This window comes from Mercenaria mercenaria, chromosome 14 (assembly GCF_021730395.1).
Source record: "Mercenaria mercenaria strain notata chromosome 14, MADL_Memer_1, whole genome shotgun sequence".
Lineage (NCBI taxonomy): Eukaryota > Metazoa > Mollusca > Bivalvia > Venerida > Veneridae > Mercenaria > Mercenaria mercenaria.
Genome location: NC_069374.1, coordinates 16,067,868 through 16,087,239, shown reverse-complemented (window position 1 = coordinate 16,087,239; position 19,372 = coordinate 16,067,868). Strand labels below are relative to the sequence as shown.

The following is a 19,372-nucleotide window of genomic DNA, read 5'->3' as shown; positions in this document are numbered from 1 at the left end:
ACATAACGAAGGGGCGCAACTCAGACTATCATAATTATGTAAAAAGCTCCAGAATAAGTTGTGCGAAGACTAGTATTGAACAATGTGCGTAACCGTCTTAACAAAGTAACATTAATATGTAAATAGACCTAGTTGTACGAACAACAATATCTGTTAACTATTTGCATTATACACCAAAAGCAACAGTTTCTTTGCTACCAGATTGCTTTGCAAGTAGAGCAATTAACTCAGAAGGAAATTAATACAATTTCAGCGAATAGAATGTTTATTTTATACGGTGTCCCGTTAGGGCCATCGCCGCGTAAAATTACACCCTTAGCACGAAAGCATGATAAGTACTACGATGATGAAATGACGAAACAACGGAACCACGATGTTGAAAAGTTCCAAAACGAAATCGGCTTTGGTGGTGTCTGGTCCCAGGTGTATGAAAAGTTAGGTGAGGTCAGGGTTAGGGCTTGTCTGTTTTACAAACTTAAGTAACATCTTGTTTTACACAATATGAGGGCTACTGGCTGCACAGCATTGGGCAAATTACTGTGACAATCAGTCTTGTTCGTTAAAATACAACAAGGCAAATATTCAAGTTTATGTACTTTTATTGCGGTTACGAGTGCCAATCGCTGCATAAATGTCCCCGAAACACTTTGCATTTCGTCTAGGCGTTTCGTTGAACCGAAATGGTGGCATCGGTCTGTAATTCTGCTTTGCATCTACTTCTGTGCTAAATCTATCAACAATGCCATGATCTGTAAATGATAAGAGCAAAAGTGCATTGAAGACGATCCAGTTTGCCCTCTTATTTCTTAGAACAAAGTTTACGAATTCGTCTTTCCATGTGTCTACAGCATAATAGTCTAGTAGAACAAGTAGAATTCTAGTATCAATCCTTGACACAACAATATCAAAGTTCACCACTGGATTCGACAAGTCCACTACGAACTGTTTGTGATATTGCTCAATGTCCCCTTCTTTCAGAAATCCGTCAAGTTGCTCTCGCAGGTACTGTTCATGACATTCCCCGAGCGACAATATCTTCTCTGTCTTATTGTATATATCGTTGTGCGTTAACAGCATGTCGAGAGTTTGAGACCTCTGTCTCAGTGTTTCGATGCTGAAAACTTTCACCTTCATCTTCTGGAATTTATAAGCTGTATGATAGTTTGTAAGCGTGTTGACAGTATGATTGCATTCGATAGAATGAAGCTCGATGGTCTATTTCCCTGGTACTGTACCGAAAAATAACTTTTTCAATCAATCTACTTTCTGATTGGTTAATACAAAGTAGGCGTGGTTTAAATGCGACATTCTGATTGGTCAAAACATTTTGAGCTAGATATGGCGTGCGCGGATGGTTTTAACTCTCATTCTGTATCAGAAAGATGAACAGAGCAGCCGCAAATTTACTTAGCTCATTCATGACGAAGAGCCGTCAACAAGCAATGGAAACATTTGTTGTATACAAACGAAGAGGCCTTATTAGAAGAGCTCAGAACTTGATCGAAAACATCGATAATGTCGTTACATGTATCAACTTGGATCGTGGTCGAGACCCTTCCTTGTTCAAGAGTAGCATGTCGGCGCTATCCAAACTGAACTTGTGGGAAAACGAGATCAGAGAGGCAACGAATGACAAAGATATGCCGGACATCATATCGGCTGCGAGGTTTCTCTTGGAGAACCAAGGCTTGCTGATGGATGAAATTGGTGAGTTGACACTTTCAAATTGAACTAGATATTTGTACTTGTTTTGTTTAAGCTAATAGTGATTTGACTTTTTGAAATAACCATGTAACATTTTTAGATATGGTTTAACTGAAATTCGTTTTTTTCCTTCTCTGTTTCAGACAATAGCGACAGAGCAAAGAGACAGTTGCTTCCGACAGATATTATCGCAATAGAAAGTGATGAAGAAGAAGAAGATGATGATGATCTACCAGATATAATTAGTCCGACTTTAATGAGAACACCTACGTGTACTTTGAAGTCAAAACGTCCCGTAAAAGGCATCAAAGGACTGCATAGGCTGAAACCGTACTCAAGGCCTACATCAACGGTTACAAGTGCAAGCAGCACAAGCAGTACATTGTCAGAAACGGCGTGGGAAAAGAGGGAAAATGAGATGCTGGTGGCTCATCAGAGAGAACTGTCTAAAGCTAAGCAAGAGGCAAGGGACGAACTGTTATTATGCATAATATGTCTGTCAGCCGAGAAAGATCACACACTAGTACCTTGCGGACACACCTTTTGCAAAGACTGTTCACATAAGGCTAAGGGAAAGTGCTTCTTTTGCATGGCCAAAGTAAAATCGTGTGTAAAAATGAGACTGACAGACTAAATGACTGACAGATGCTATTCCTTCTTGTCTTATCATGATGGCAATAAAATACTAACATATCACTTTGCTTTGTTTTTACTAATTCTGAAATTCAGGTTTAACCACTACTCTCTACACTTATCATGATACTATGCGATCTCAAACTTGAGACTTATAATTTGATCTCAGAGTAGACAATTGACCATCAGTTTGAAATACTTTCATTAACAGTATACTAGCATGTAGTAAAAAGTCACTATGATTTCGCTCTTCAGAATTTAGTGAAAAGATACATTATGAAAAACCAAATGCATTTATCAGTTCATGCTGGATATTTGTATGCCTTAACAGAAGGACTTGTTTGTGCAAACTTGGCGTTACAAGCCTTTTACATGAATACCTTCGAAAATGACCATTGCTTTTGCTTTACAATTAAATCATGTCGATTAGGATATAGCTTTTCTTAATTAGGCATCTGTGCTCTTTGGCATGTAAAAATATTGTGTCCAAATTACAAGCTTGAATTGACATTTCGTTTTTCAATATTAAGCTAATCGGACATCGGCCTGAGGTATTAGCCGACGTATTCGTTCAGCATTGCAATATGACAAAATAAGGTACCAAATTTCTTTGACTCTGCATTTGTCCAGACTTGTCACTGGCATGTTTCGAGACCACTGTGACATAAGAGAAACTCTTGATCACAGGGTTTCGAAAGATGGTCGCATTAAAAGAAATTTGGGATAGAGTGCCAAATAGAGAAGAAGTATTTTGAATTTTGAACGATCGGTATCTCTGCCAGACATTGTCATGCTTGTCCCCGAACACCTATCACTACACTCGGATGAAAGGGCTGTTCAAAGGTGATAGCGAGCGTCTCAATAGAGAAGTGTAGCTCTTCCAATGAACGTGGAACGCACATGTTATATCTGGCAGACAATCATAGCAATGATGGGCCAAGTAATTCCCTGTACTAGCGTCATTGCCTACTGAGCACAGAGTCGGGCTTTAGCCATCATTAACGCTTGACCCACGCTGATCGTTTGAATGCCAAATAGCGAGTGTGTGTGAAAAGAAGTAAGACAGAGGAAGAAGTAGAAGCCAAATTCGCATTCAAATTGACCAGATCGGTATATTCGCAAGACATTGGCATGCCAGTCCCCGAACACCTTTCGCTACACTTGGACGAAAGGGCTGTTAGTAGGTGATAGCGAGCATCTCAATAGAGAAGTGTAGCTCTTCCTAAAAACGTGGCACTGACATGCTATGAAATGCAAACAATCATCGCGATGACGGGCAAACTAATTCCCCGCACCGGCTTCATTGCCTACCAAGTGCGGAGTCGGGCCGAAGCCAGCATTGACAGTTTACCCGCGCCGATCTATGAAAAGTCAATCTGAATGAGAACTTTCGGTTGCCGTTCGGTCCATTAGTGTTTTTGATTTTGATTGTTTGAAAATAAGATAAAGAGATTTGTGTTTGCCAAAGTTTTGAAATTTCGACATGACATACACCAGAGTCGGGCTTAAAAATTATGTTTTTTGTACTAGGATGGCGTTGCAAGCTTGTCATAAGTAGGCACCCTTTGGCATACAGAGCTGGTTTGTATACCCGATCTAGCAATCTTAGCGGACATCAAAAGACCAGATCCTGTCACTAGACGGGGAGATTCCTACTTTACCAAGCTTGTAACGCCTCGTGATGGCCAAAGGCGGTTCCTTATGCTACTGCACATCACCCTACCATAGCATAAAGTTGGTCTAACGACACCTCCATACCTTTGGCTGTCCTTTTTTGTTTTGCCTAAACTTAGCCCAACTCTAGCGATATCGGTTGCCGTTCGGTCCATTAGCATTAGTAATTTTGATTTTTGTTTTTTGAAGAGCAAGAGAAGAGAGAAAAAGGTTGCATCGTTTTATGTGCAGCTGTTAAATGCCAAATAAGCTGTACACTTGATACAACATTGAATTTGAAGCTTTGATTTTTTTCAATTACAAGTAAGATCTTATGTTTGCCAAAGTTCATAAATTTTGATGTCACTTATGTTATCATGTAGCAGTGTGAGCAAGCCAAGAGTCGTTTTCTTGAATTAAGCTAAACAAGTAAGGATATGAAAACGCCCCTTGCCGTACTCCACCACCAATGATAAAAAGTGACAAAGCCCTGTGGAGAGAAACACATTCAATAGCTACAATAAGTTGTGCACAACTTTAAGACTTAACAACTAACATCTAAGACATAACTAGCAAATATTCTTATACTAAGGTTGCAAAGGTCCCGTCGCTCTCGTTTCAAACAACTTGTCATTGCTCCTAACATGCAAAAAAGCTGAAGGAAAAAAATGTGGTTCGTTAATTGGCTATCGCATTTTCTGGCGATCTGCAAAAGCACTGAACGATCAACAGGTGACCATGTCTACCGTCAATATCGGAAAGCAGCATCAACATGATGCAAGACTCAAACAGTAGACACTCAGACGACCTCGAGAGTAAGTATATCAACTCGAGTGTCATTTCAATCAAGAGAGAACTCCAGCTGTCTTAGGCTGGAAAGATATTCGCCACTATTGCGGGGACAGGAGCTCAACCGTCTTTCCTTTGTCGGTATAGCGAGTCTCCTCACCCTAAGTGGTTACGCCGAACACTGGACATTCTCAATTGATCGAAACCCCGGATCAAGTTCTAGCCGAACCAAGACTTGGCATCGCTATGCCAATGTGCGTTGCCAGTCTTATGACCTAACCAAGTCCTAACATATGCATTTCGAGAGCGACGCGACTTTGCCATAGTACTCACCCCAGGCATTCTTCATCTGTCTTGTACTGCACATACCACGAATAACACTTTCAAATCCATACTTGAACATTTTAACACAAGAAAAAATTTAAAAAAAAACTGACGCGGAAACACCTTGAAATTTTGGTGAAATCCGCCCGACCAACTGAACAACTGAGCTTGTGCAGCCGCTTTTAAAGGCTCGCCTGCCGAAAAATAACAAACTGTGACGTCACGAACGATTTGATTGGCTGATAGCTTTAAAATTAGTTTTGTCCCACAGGACGAGTCTACACAAAAAGTAACTAGCCAATCAGCGTCGAGCATTTTTTCCTCAAGTTTTAAGTGGTCACATGACCAATTGTACAGCCGTCGAGAGCAGACGTGTTTTTGCATTGCTCTCGCTAGTTGTGTGACAACATGAAATGGTTTGATCTGGCAAAGATTGACATAGTCCTAGGTCCCAAAGTATGTTCACAGTACTTGAATCGCCAATGTCAAGTTTTCCTTAATTAAATACTTAAAAACAACGTGTATGGACCATATTAGGAGATCTGTCTCTCCCACATTAGACAGATTCGTATAGTGTCACTGATGCTGTTTGACCAAACATGAAATCCTACATATAATGTAAAACTCTCAAGGTGGGCTGTTTTGGAAAGTTTGTCCCGTACATACAAGCATACAATGCTTTGACATTCCTAATGTATCATCACGTTGATGATAGGAGGACAAAATCATATCTGACTAGGGTCGCCCTTGAGATGCACAAGTTCGATAGGGCAGTACGAAATGTCTCAAATATACAGTATTAACCAAAGGCAATGGGCATACAAGGACACAATTGCTTTGACATTCAGGAGAAGTTTCTCCTACCAGATCTTAAAGGCTGGGTTCAATGCTTTGACATTCCAAATGTATCATCATGTTGTAATAGGACAAAATCATATCTGACGCTATCATGTATCAGCTCGACTGTTTTGTCAAATTTGTCCTGTAATGCGAATGCAATGGGCATACAAGGATATAATTACTTAGACATCCAGGAGAAGTTTCTCCTACCAGATGTTAAAGACTACGTACGTTTGATGAAAACAATGTAGGAGAAAATGTTCAACATCATGTTATGCATTATGTTGTTTTATTCCGCTGAAGGGTATTAGGAGAAAAGCATAGTGACCTTTTGCATTGATGGCAATTTCACGGATTGTAGGAGAAAAAATGCATTGGGACAAAATTCCATTATCATGTTGTTTGTTTTCCTACTGATTTAGCAACAGGATAGTGAGAAAATAATTACTATCCTGTGACGCATCAGGACAAAATTCCAACATTATATAGTGTAATACGATTTCATTGCCAGATCAAACCTCTAGAATGTTAGGGATCGGTAGCATGGATAGACATTCGATGCCCTTCCCCGTACATCTAACTGCGGCGTCCGGACAGTTAGGCAACCAAAGAGTGTATTCGCACATCTCATTAGAGGAACGTCGTGCTTCCCTTTGGCGGGGCAAGAGCATTTAATCCCTGTCCATGAATCCTCGCAGCGTCGGGTTAAGCAATTCCCTATACCGGCTTCGCTGCCTCGCCAAATATAGAGTCGGGTCATGATAACCAGCATTACACTTAACCCATGCCGATCAGAAATCCAAACAAGGGAGGAAAAAATGCTCAACATCAGGTAAGGACTATGATACAATTATACCATCATGTAGGATTACGGTTGGATGTAGGATAAATTTCCAACATCATACTATTGCATCGAAAAGCATTTCAAATCTCTGATATAGCCTTATGGTCATGTTTTGACATTCCGATAGCTTGATACTAGTCTTGTAATGATTTTGCATTACAGCTTACTTGATAGTTTGATAAGAGACATCTCTAGGATTTTGTAATGGTTTTACATAATGTTCAAGTTATCGCATTGAGACTATACTTTGTAAGTGCTATATATTTTCAATACCAAGAGTACCAGAGATTTGACTGCAATTTCGACGCAGTAGCCTGCGGTTGGATATATGAAGGGCTCGGTGACAAAGATAAAATGAGACGTTCAAGAAAAATGATCAGTCAGAAATCAAGAGTTTTGTTGTTCAGTGTTGAAATTTTGAAGGAGCATCTACCTTACTGAGTATCTCAGAAGTATAGTTAAATAGTATAACACGTCTCATTTTATCTTTGTCAACGACCCTTACTTGATCTAATTATATGTATCTCCGAGATGTGATAGACCACACTTGCCTACCAAGTACACTTAATACACAAAGGCACTACCAGCATGAGTGAACATGTTTACTCACACTGGTGAATGCCAGTGTCTCTTAACATTTCATTGGGATAGCATACTTAGCAAACAAGCTGACAAAGTATTAATTGCGGACAGACAGGACAGGCTATTGGACTCATAATACAGACAACAACACTAAACCTTCATCTCGGAGACCTTTACCATTACTTTTTATACTGAAATACAACAAACACAATAAGCAAAAGTGTGCCTCTTTTACGGGCATAGGCACTTGTACGGGCAAAGTTCATCATACAAAACAATACATGCAAATATCAGAGTCTATCATTTCCATTGTAAAATGTCTATCTCTGTTTGCATCAATCACAGCATCTGGTCTCTGCTCTAGCTACCTGTAATAGAAAAAAATATAAGACTAAATGGCATTTCAAATTTTCAAATATCTCTCAAGAAATATGCTGAGGAAAATCTATCATTGCATCTGTAACTCACTGTTCATATTTCTTTATTTTTTTTGTGCATCACACAAATCAAATGTAAAATGACACTTGATACTGACAGCCTCCAGTATAGAAAATTATAACAAAAAGTTCAAGCATCAAGCTGAAATGGTATTGTATTTTTTTTTAATTCAATATTTGTAAAATGAATAGCTACCTGATTTTTCTTCACAAGTTGCTAGTAAAAGCCTGTCACCCATCACTTCTGTTTGAATGTACAACTTGAGACATCTTGGCCTGTGCAAATCACTGTAGTGCTCTGAAAAAACAATAAGCAAAACATTAGAAAATCAGTGCTTCTTGATAACTCATTCTGCAAAAGTGCTTATGTATTTTTACACACAATCAATGAGATAAAATTTAGTCTAGAAATATTTTCTGAACATTTCTGAAAGCTGAGCTAGTTCATATAGATTCTATGTCAAACAGTGTTAGATTTTCAAGTTTTCTGCCTTACATAAATTTATTACAAAGTTTCTACAGCCTTACACTGTGATGAAGCTGAAAAGGCATTATGTTTGCTAAAATTCAATAGATCTAGAAATTATTTTGTAAAATAAATACCTGCTTTTCTTTCCATAATTTACAGCTGTGGAACACACATCACTTCAGTATGCTTCACACTTCTTCAGTATGCTTGTAAATATTTAGCAGGTCTGGACATGTTGCTCTGAAAAAAAAAATAAGCAAAACATCATTCTATCATTGATTTTTTGAAGATTCATTCAGTCAAAGTGCTTATTAATTTTTTATATACATAAAATGAGACAGAATCTGGTCTATAAGTATATTTAATATGTACATCTGAGCATCTAAGAAAGCTTAGCCACTTCAAAACTTCAAATCACAATCAACATACTGAGCAGTGACAGATGAAAACATACACTAACCTTTTTTTCAGCTCCTGTATCATGCATTCGCCTCCATCCTTGGTAATTTTTAACGGCAGGCATTCTGAGATGTATTTTCTCATAAAGTTTTTTTCCAATCCTCCATCTACAAACACAATAAAATGATTTTATTTCACAGAATTACTTTTGACCGTTGAAAGCCATATTGATATTGTTATGTCCAGCTCCTAAATGACGTGAGTGATGACGTAGCGACCTTACGTGACCCTATTCTCGGAAAATGCAAAAAAAAGACGAGAAATGGTGAATGACAGGGTCATTTCAAATCAATGTTATGAACTTACTTCTGATCGCAGAAAGATGAAAATGATCTCATTTAAAAGCCAATACTTTTATCCTCATTGTATTAAATTTTCAATTTCATATCTTATTTACTTTTTGCAAAATTATCGCCCAAACCTGCACCTTTGTTGTAACGGCGCGGCCATTGTTGTTTACCGTGGTGTGTCATTTTCTGAGCAAAAAATCAGGTCCTTCCACACTTTTGTAAATTCTGACATTTTAACATCAAAACAAGAAAGGGTTTAGCTATCGAATGAGACCAACATCATGAATTTACATTGAAAAATGAATAAGATATAAACGTTTCAAAATCACTTATTTTCGCGAGCATTTTACACAAATTTTGACAATTTTTCATGTTCAAAAATATGCTAAACCAAATGTTTCAGAATGAAATCTTTACATGCATTCAATACGCTAGCAAACAGGCTTTCTTATCCTAAAAGAGATATTTTTTACATCCATGCAATAGAAAACTACGGAGGTTGAAACTTGCAACTTTGCAAATGGCGCATTACCGTTATGTTGACAATACGGTCTGTCATTTCTGAGCTAAAATTCATATATTTCCACAATTTTGTAAATTCTGACATTTTAACATCAAAACAAGAAAGGGTTTAGCTGTCGAATGAGACCAACATCATGAATTTACATTGAGAAATGAATAAGATATTCACGTTTCAAAATCACTCATTTTCGCGATCATTTTGCATGAATTTCAACAATTTTTCAGAGTAAAAAAATATATATAACCAAGTGTTTCAGAACAAGATTTTTGCATGCATTCATTACGCTAGCGAACTGACTTTCTTGTCCTAAAAGAAATATTTTTTACATCCATGCAATAGAAAACTACGAGGGCTGAAACTTGCAACTTTGCAAATGGCGCATTACTGTTATGTTGACAATACGGTATGTCACTTCTGAGCAAAAAATCATATATTTCCACACTTCTGTAAATTATACCAAATTAACATCGAAACAAGAAAGGGTTTAGCTTTCGAATGAGACCATCATCATGAATTTTCATTGAGAAATTAATAAGATATTTACGTTTCAAAATCACTCATTTTCGCGAGCATTTCACATGAATTTCAACAATTTTTCAGAGTGAAAAAAATACATAACCAAGTGTTTCAGAACAAGATTTTTGCATGCATTCATTACGCTAGCGAACAGGCTTTCTTGTCCTAAAAGAGATATTTTTTACATCCATGCGTTAACAAAATATGAGCTCCCAAAATTTGACAGAAATTGCATCATTCTGCACACTTGCCGTTGCGCGAAGAAAGTCAAAATAAAGTGTTTATTTCCACCTCAAACTTATCAAAGCAAGAATATGTCATTCACTGACATAAAATCCACCTACCTTTTCATTTTGTTACTTCCGAATCCTCCAAATTATTCCATAAAGCTCCAAAACTCAGAGAGAACTTTTTACTTTCGTTCTGTTCAATGCAGTTGTGACTGCCACGCACTGTCAGTATGTGTACGCTGTAAATTGATCAAGAACGTCACAGTTGTTTCGCATACTTCTCTGTTTTACTGTTTTATGGTGCTAAAAGCCTTGCATACACTAAATCAACAATGCCTGGTGTATTTTACAGAATGTTTGAACCTGTGCAGTTATTGAAATAAGCTGTTTTGTATCACAAATGTGCACAACGCTTTAGATCAGAATGCAACCTTGTTTGGCAGCAAAAATGCATGTTTTCAGAAAAAAGTCTGTTTTATTGACGGTAAAGTGTTACAGGTACATTGCTTACACCTTGTACATTTCAAATCAAAGATATAGCGTGCAGTTGATAGGGCTTTGAAGCTGTACATTCATTGAACTGGGCTGTTCTGAGGCAAAAATGTGCACAATGTGGAATCTCTTTGTAGCTCTAGGATTTGCTTGTCAATCATAAAAGAAGCAGTTCTGCTATCATATTTTGTATATAAAGACAGATAAAGTATTTCTTAATCTGAATTAAATGTTCAACTCGTAATGGGTCATTGAGACAAAGGAAAATTCATTGTTGATATAGTACACAGTTGTGCGTTGAAACTGACATCGCTCTGACTGTGTATTAATGTCCGAGAACATATAACAGCTCTTCTGACTTTACTTTTATTGTTTTAGGGATAGTGCTACTAGAAACATTCATTATTTTCCATGTTTATTACTCAGTGCTAAATACAGTTAACAGTAATTCAACAAATACATGTCTTCTATCTTGTCAAGCATATACCACTCCATTTTAATGTTTTCAATGTCACAGTCATACAGTTCACATAACCACTTCAAACTGTCCAGATCTTTCATCATGCGGACGGTCATCAATAATGTAAGCGCCATCTTTTCCTGTTTGCTTGATGCTTTATTCATTAACTTCTTCCAATTGATCACATGAATCAATGTTTGCTTTGGAGTATAGCTTTTCTCATCTTTACAGTCTAACATATTGTTGTAATGACAATCTGTTTTTACTTTACTAAAATGGTAAGAAGCGCAAGCTGTTTATATAGTGCATTTTTCTAAATACATAAAAAATATAAATCTGGTCTCGAAACATCGCCCTGTGGTATGCCAAACTTCTCCTGAAAGAAATGAACACAGTGGGCATCGCATTGGACAAGTAAGTAAGGCGGGTCTCATGCATTCAGTTGTCATACTTTATTATGAGCACCGTTTTATTGTAATCTTTTGCAAAGTTTTTAATGTGCTCTAAGTAGATTTTCCAATTCCCTCCAGCCAAGCCGCATCCGATATTTTCTGGAAAGGCAATCGTTTGTATGTCATCGCGTTTTCCTAGTTTGTCCAAGCATTCCTTGAACCATTCCGACCTTTTCTCTGGTGTATCTTTGTACGGCGAAATTTCCTCTCTGCGAGATCGAAAGCATTTGCCGTATTCCCACTGGGCCAACAAACAAACAACGTGAAAACCCGAATTGTCTCCGTATAAAGCAACATCGCCTGGCGTTCCTCTCGTTTCCACCGTGGCTAGATTTCTATTTCCTATCGATTTTCTTTTCGCATAGATGTCAGCCCACGGATATTTCTTAGCTATTTGTGATGACAGGCCATGAGCTTTCACCGTTAAACAGTTCACTTGATGACAAATAGCATCCACACCTCTTATGCTAGTAATATCGCCGTGTTGATAGGAAACTGAACCCATGTTGTTTGATCTCAATGAAGGCAACACACTGCTTTTTATATACTTACGATAAATCAATTTATGTAAAAATTATTTTTATCTTTGGTTGAAACTTTCAGTCATACCATTCATCCATGGACATCCAAAGTATATTACCGCTGATGAAGGTTTATTTGAAGCAAAAAGCGTTCACTAAAAATGAACGTACCCCCATAAAAAAACCCCCCATTTTATAGGGGGGGGGTCTTTTTCCCCATCATTTTTTTCCCCTTTTCCCCGCACAAAAATCACTCAAAACACCCTACCTGTCCCACGAACCCCCATTTAAATTCGATTTTTTTTAAATCCCATTTTGAAAACACGGGTGAAAACTCGAAACTGCGGGGTGAAAACTAAAAATAACGAAACTACGATATAAAAACATATATTTTTTCATGTTTCATCATCGTGTTTTGACCTTTTACCATTGTGGTTTCGTTGTTTCGCGTTTCGACTTTTCAACATCGTCTTGCGACTTTTCATCATCTTTGTTTGGTTTTTCCCCAGTGGTTTGGATTTTAACCACGTTGTTTCAACTTTTCACCATCTTTGTTTCGACTTTTAAACAGGGTTTTCGACTTTTCAACATCGTGCTTGCGATTTTTTCACCATCTTTTCTTTCGACTTTTTCCCATCGTTGTTTCGGCTTTTCACCATGTTTTTTGACTTTTCATCATCTTTTGTTTCCCCTTTCCCATCGTTGCCCCTTGGGGGGGGGGGGGGGGGGGGGGGGCGTGAAAATCCCGGGCTGTATCTCCAGCAGGGGGGTACACTCCCCCAAAATGGAGCCGCCCGTTTGCCGTGGGTGGCGGCCCGTAAGCCGGAAGGAGGGTCCGGGATTTTGGGGTCCCCCCCATAGCCCCCCGGGGATGTGATGCATCTTGTTACATGTGTGCACCCCTTTTTTGGGGGTTTGGGGGTGCCAACACAATTTTTGGGGCCTCAAATTTGGGTCAGACTTTTTTTGGGGTCGATTGGGCCCATACGATCAATCGGCTGGTAAACCCAAGCCCTGGGGAAATTTGCACTTTAATTACTTTTTACATCTTCAAATCGTATATCAAATTGATCTGTTTTTTTTGTTTTTTTTTACAAACACAATTATCTTCTTTTGGCAAATTACGCACCAAAATCAAATTACTTTCCTTCTCCGTCACTTTTCTGCTTTCAAAAATTTTCAGTACTTTCACACAAAAATTGAACCGTCATGGCAAATGATTACAATTTTATTCCTAAAGGCGGGGTTAGGGTCTTGGGGGGTAAACTAGCAACCTTGATCCCCTTATTGCATTTTTCAATACAGCGGGTGAATAAACAAGACTGAAAAATACCTGGCCGAGTATATAAATACTTTTCCCTAACATTTTGGCTGGTATCCGCCGCTTACATTTCCCGTTGGACCGCACGGGGGGGGGCTGCGAGGACGAATGCTAACAAATCACAGGAAAATAAAATAAAAACAAACGACCGCATACCAAAAACGACTCAGATGGCCGGAAGGTAAACCCTCTCACCGCCATACACATCCAACATGGCATTTCCAAGTTTCTTTAATTCAGTAAAACGATGAAACTTTTAAAATGACAACTTCCTTCGAATTAAAAAAACCCTTTAAAAGTGTACGGGTTTTCCCAAAGTCCAAAAAAAATTACGCACGGGGGATCGCTCGTTAAAGAGAAAAAGCAGCACATCCCCAAAAATTTACTTAAAAACACCTATTTTCAACCCCCATGTAAGGCATTGCACACCGCACTCTAATTCCTCAAGGGGGTCTTCCCTGTCCTGACTTGCTGAGTTTGGGGAGTCGGAAAATTGTCAGGGCCTTGCTGATCAACATGTCAGGTGCTAACAAAAAAATTTAAAACGATTTAGAAAAAAATAAACCAAACCTTTTTTCTTACTTTCGGCAACCTTTCCTTTTTTCAGTCAAAAAAATTTGGGATCCCCTCATGACAAAAGTTAAAAATTTTCCCCTAATCCATTCAATGCAATGCTGCTTTAATTTGGGGACAAACGAGAGAAACGCAAAAGTGATCACTTTTCCCCAAAAGTGCGTCGAGGGGCCCAAATTTCCTGACGGGGGCAAGTCAATTAACAGTGCGTGTGTGAATTGCGTCACTTTCAGCCGGGTTCGGACTGCAAGACGGGGAAACTGGGAAAAGGGAATTCTTCTGTAAAGTTCACACAAGGTTGGATTTCCAGAAGCCAGGAAAATTGCCAATGCTAGTTTACACCCCCCATCACTCTCAAAAACTTACATCAATCACTAAAATCTGTCGCAAAAAACAACACAGGTTTTGATGCTTTTTACTCAAACAGACGGCCCTTTTTCTAAAAATTCGCCCCAACTTGGAACCAGCAAACAACAATCAAAGTCAGAAAAACCCTAAAGGTAAAGCCCACCAATAAAAAACCCAATTTACAAGCCACAACAACAACGAACAAGCAATGTACTAACAATTCAACAAGTATTTCATCCTGGGTAAAGGTGAAAAAAACCCTACACAAAGAATTGAACAAAATACCGGGGAGGGGGGAAGGATCAATGATCCCTTAACCACTAAAACCGTTTGAAAATCTAGCAAGATGTAGAATGGGGGACGGGGGGGGAGGACGTTCGTCTAAGCCCCCGCCATACCTCCTAAACCTTCAGGGAGAAAAAGATTACTGGATTCTTTTCCTAAGAAGACGAATAGTGGAAACCTTTTCCAGATGAACAATTTATGTCGAATAAAATAACCAGGGAACGCCGTAAATTTTAAAGCTAATTATAATGAAATCTCCACTGTCAAAATAATCCCTTTTTGATGTTTTAAGTGAAACCTTTTTGAAAAAAAGTACAAAATCCTTTAAACTTATTAAACGTAAAACTTTACAAAAAATTTCAGAAAAGGCCCGGGGTGCGCAAAATTTTAATAAAAATGCACACCCGCATAGAAAAATTGTTTTGAATACTACCATTCAGTCATTTGCATTGCATGTAACTGGGGACGCCCTATAACATTTTTTTCAATATATAAATCTCCTAAATTAAATTTATCTTAAGATCTTAAAAACCCGATAAATCAACTACCGCAACGTTTATTTGAGGGAAATTTTTCAATGGTCCCCACGAGTTAGGGGGTTGTTCTAATGCAATGAAAGGGGTCAAATTATTGAAACCTTATTGAAAAAAAATTCCTCGCTTATGAATGAAAAATCCAAAACATCCTACACCCGCTACGGGACACACTTTTCTCTTGATTTGCAATTGTAACCCAAACCCTTTTTTCTTGACTTGAAGGGTGTGCTAGATGACTTTCAGGGGAGTGACATTTCCCGTTATCTTAAAGATTGTTCAACAAACGTAAATGATCGGGTAAAATTCATTATTTCAAAAATCTAGGAAACTGGTGTTTCTGAACTTCGCTATTTCGTAGAGTTCAGAACAGTATGATCGTGTTTGTATGAGTTCATTTTCCAGTAGATGATATCGAGTAACGACCAGTTCAGAAGTCTTTTCAGCATGACGAGAGATTCGTCAAATTTTTCCATGATGAGAACAAGCAGAAACTGTGAGTTCAATTGATCTAGGTATTTCCTGATTTGAGATTTATTTGTTGGTTCAATGTCGTGTTGAAACCCAAAATCTTTGCCCATAGAATTTCTCGTGTGAGAGAAAAATGCTCTATCGTACTTGTCTGGATAGTTTACCAGTTCGTGTATGAAATTGGCATGCGGTACTCTCTTCAGGTAGCCTACACCAAAAACGTCTCGGTAATAGTATGCTGAACTTATCATTCTCACCATCGGGTCACGAACAATTCCAATGTAAACTGAATCTGTCGGTAGTAAGCTGTCAAACCATTGCTTCTGATATACAGTGTGACATGCAAAGATATCATAATGTTCTCCTGCTTTCAGTGGAATTTTCTGTGACGCTCTATTGAGATAGTTTCCTGACTTCGGTAGTAGAATATTCAAGCTATGTCTCATTCCGAATCGAAAAAGCAAATTCTGCACAGTAGTCGATCCTGCCTTGTGTACTTTCAGAAAGGCAACATGAGTTGTAACGTTTTTATGATTGCGTGTAGAATTTCCAGTAGGTCGTTGTCTGTACTGCAGTTTGTCTACAGGCAGTTTGTCTACAAACACAACCGAATGTTTATAGTAGGTGAAAACGATACAATCCATCACTAGTACGAATAAGGTAATCCTGAAAAGAGAAATAAGACAGATTCGTTAGTATCGGGTTATAAAGTCATTACCACTTCATATAATTCATGTTGAAAAAGTAAGGTACTTACCATAGGACAATTTTTAGAGCAGATGTTGTTCTGTTACCATTTTCCGTCATGTCTTTTTCTTCGGGTTGTACTACGATATTGCTCTGTAATATCATATTAATCATAACTCGTCCCTTTCCTTATGAAAGTCTGATTGAATTTTGCTCTTTCGTTCCTTTTTTTTAAACTGTCCGATTTTTCTAACCCGGACATTCTTTACATGCATTTTTATTCAATTCCAAAGCTCACTACTACTCTACAAGGATTATATAAACTGTGAGGGGAATCCCCTATTAGTAATACGGTTGTCTTTGACCAACATGCTTGCTTGACTGAGATATATAAGACAATACATGTGGTTTGATCTTGTTCAATGGAGACACTTCATGCCTGTTCGTTCTTTTTACACATTAGAGAAGATGACTGAGATATATATGAGACACTACTTGTGATTTGAATGAATGTCCGATCTTGTGCAGTTGAGACAGTTCATGCCTGTTCGCTCTTTTTACAATTAGAGACTCGTAATGTAGTAATCAAACTGTTCTGTCCGGATTTATAAACTTGCTATATCAACTTCATCAAAATTCTATTCTAACTACTCAACAACGTCTATGGAGACCAAATGTGGCAATGGGAGAGAACTGTTGGTTAGAAAGATAGTAGAACAGTGTGTTTGACCTACGTTTGAGATGTGGACATGACATGTATCAGGCCATTGGTCAGTTTATCAGGTAAGACGATACCATTTATATGACTACATGAGAGAGATATGCTTGACTGAGATAAATGAGTCACTGATTTGAACGAACATCCGATCTCGTACAATTGAGACACTTCGTGCTAAGATGATGTGCTTGCTTGACTGAGATATATGAGAGACTACATGTGCTTTGAACGAATGTTGGATCTATCTTGTTCAACGGTGTCATTGAGACACTTCATGCCCGTTCGTTATTTTAACAATTAAAGAAGATAATGTGTTTGCTTGACTATGAGACACTACATGTAATTTGAACGAACGTCCAATCTTGTTCAATTGTGACACTTCATTCCTGTTGTGCTTGCTTAACTGATATAGTGATCTGAACGATCGTCTGATCTTGTTCAAATGAGTCATTTCATGCCTATCCGTTCTTTTTTTACTGACCAAAGTGAAATCGGCTCTTGATGCATCTGGTCCTCGATGAAGGGCTAGGACAAGTTGTTCGAGGTCAACTTGTTAAAAAAAATGTTAAAAAACTGTGAAGTTGTTCTAAATTTGTCTTAGCGATAAAACGATAAACACAGTAATTATGTACCGTTACTTTTACTTAAGGCTAATTATCAACTAGCTTTATGTTTTTTTCACAACATGTAACGAGGGGCATTAACTGTCTAACCTTGGGAAAATTAATGGCATTCACCTACAGTCTTGAACATTTTTCCAAAACGAAATCGGCTTTGGTGGTGTGTGGTCCCAGGTGTATGGCTAGGAGAAGTTAGGTGAGGTTAGGTGCGGTTAGGGTTTTGGCTATTTTTTTGAACAATATGAGGGCTACTGGCTGCACAGCATTGGGCAAATTACTGTGACAATCAGTCTTGTTCGTTAAAAATACAACAAGGCAAATATTCAAGTTTATGTACTTTTATTGCGGTTACGAGTGCCAATCGCTGCATAAATGTCCCCGAAACACTTTGCATTTCGTCTAGGCGTTTCGTTGAACCGAAATGGTGGCATCGGTCTGTAATTCTGCTTTGCATCTACTTCTGTGCTAAATCTATCAACAATGCCATGATCTGCAAATGATAAGAGCAAAAGTGCATTGAAGACGATCCAGTTTGCCCTCTTACTTCTTAGAACAAAGTTTACGAATTCGTCTTTCCATGTGTCTACAGCATAATAGTCTAGTAGAACAAGTAGAATTCTAGTATCAATCCTTGACACAACACTATCAAAGTTCACCACTGGATTCGACAAGTCCACTACGAACTGTTTGTGATATTGCTCAATGTCCCCTTCTTTCAGAAATCCGTCAAGTTGCTCTCGTAGGTACTGTTCATGACATTCCCCGAGCGACAATATCTTCTCTGTCTTATTGTATATATCGTTGTGCGTTAACAGCATGTCGAGAGTTTGAGACCTCTGTCTCAGTGTTTCGATGCTGAAAACTTTCACCTTCATCTTCTGGAATTTATAAGCTGTATGATAGTTTGTAAGGGTGTTGACAGTCTGATTGCATTCGATAGAATGAAGCTCGATGGTCTATTTCCCTGGTACTGTACCGAAAAAATAACTTTTTGAATCTATCTGCTTTCTGATTGGTCAATACAAAGTAGGCGTGGTTTAAATGCGACATTCTGATTGGTCAAAACATTTCGAGCTAGATATGGCGTGCGCGGATGGTTTTAACTCTCATTCTGTATCAGAAAGATGAACAGAGCAGCCGCAAATTTACTTAGCTCATTCATGACGAAGAGCCGTCAACAAGCAATGGAAACATTTGTTGTATACAAACGAAGAGGCCTTATTAGAAGAGCTCAGAACTTGATCGAAAACATCGATAACGTCGTTACTTGCATCAACTTGGATCGCGGACGAGATCCTTCCTTGTTCAAGAGTAGCATGTCGGCGCTATCCAAACTGAACTTGTGGGAAAACGAGATCAGAGAGGCAACGAATGACAAAGATATGCCAGACATCATATCAGCTGCGAGGTTTCTCTTGGAAAACCAAGGCTTGCTGATGGATGAAATTGGTAAGTTGACACTTTGAGATTTGAGAGTTTGAATTTGAAATTGAACTCGATACTTATACGTTTTCGTTTTAGCAAATACCGACTCAACTTGTTGAATTGACAATGTAATATTTTTGTAAACGGTTCAACTGACGTTCATTTATTTTTTT

At 38.3% G+C, this 19,372-nt stretch overlaps 3 protein-coding genes and 1 long non-coding RNA gene across 5 annotated transcripts; 1 reads left to right on the top strand and 3 right to left on the bottom strand.

Annotated features, from left to right (window-relative positions):
- The first annotated feature begins 470 nt into the window (after nucleotides 1-470).
- LOC123525663 (uncharacterized) lies at nucleotides 471-5,565 on the top strand. The gene is made up of 2 exons (XM_045304807.2): nucleotides 471-1,707; nucleotides 1,848-5,565. Exons 1-2 carry the CDS (start codon nucleotides 1,383-1,385, stop codon nucleotides 2,336-2,338), a joined length of 816 nt encoding a protein of 271 aa, XP_045160742.2. The 5' UTR covers nucleotides 471-1,382; the 3' UTR covers nucleotides 2,339-5,565.
- A 1,019-nt stretch (nucleotides 5,566-6,584) lies between these two features.
- LOC123527513 (uncharacterized) lies at nucleotides 6,585-10,981 on the bottom strand. 2 transcript variants are annotated; one of them, XR_008366987.1, is made up of 5 exons: nucleotides 10,408-10,981; nucleotides 8,736-8,841; nucleotides 8,410-8,515; nucleotides 8,003-8,104; nucleotides 6,585-7,737 (listed from the first exon to the last, which is right to left on the bottom strand). It is a non-coding gene; the product is annotated as an uncharacterized LOC123527513 (long non-coding RNA). The 2 variants fall into 2 exon arrangements; XR_008366986.1 differs by lacking the exon at nucleotides 10,408-10,981 and having other exon boundaries at nucleotides 8,736-8,977.
- Nucleotides 10,982-11,683: 702 nt separating this feature from the next.
- Nucleotides 11,684-12,202, bottom strand: LOC123547670 (uncharacterized). The gene has a single exon (XM_045334934.2). The coding sequence runs from the start codon at nucleotides 12,200-12,202 to the stop codon at nucleotides 11,684-11,686; it is 519 nt and encodes a 172-aa protein (XP_045190869.2).
- A 3,426-nt stretch (nucleotides 12,203-15,628) lies between these two features.
- Nucleotides 15,629-17,386, bottom strand: LOC128548105 (galactose-3-O-sulfotransferase 2-like). Its single transcript, XM_053522498.1, has one exon. It carries the CDS (start codon nucleotides 16,391-16,393, stop codon nucleotides 15,629-15,631), a length of 765 nt encoding a protein of 254 aa, XP_053378473.1. The 5' UTR covers nucleotides 16,394-17,386.
- Between the last annotated feature and the right edge of the window lie 1,986 nt (nucleotides 17,387-19,372).

Coding starts and splice junctions, on each gene's coding strand:
- LOC123525663 (XM_045304807.2), top strand. CDS start 1,383: ATGAACAGAGCAGCCGCAAATTTACTTAGCTCATTCATGACGAAGAGC. Junction 1,708..1,847: donor CTTGCTGATGGATGAAATTG/GTGAGTTGACAC, acceptor TCTCTGTTTCAG/ACAATAGCGACAGAGCAAAG.
- LOC123547670 (XM_045334934.2), bottom strand. CDS start 12,202: ATGGGTTCAGTTTCCTATCAACACGGCGATATTACTAGCATAAGAGGT.
- LOC128548105 (XM_053522498.1), bottom strand. CDS start 16,393: ATGGATTGTATCGTTTTCACCTACTATAAACATTCGGTTGTGTTTGTA.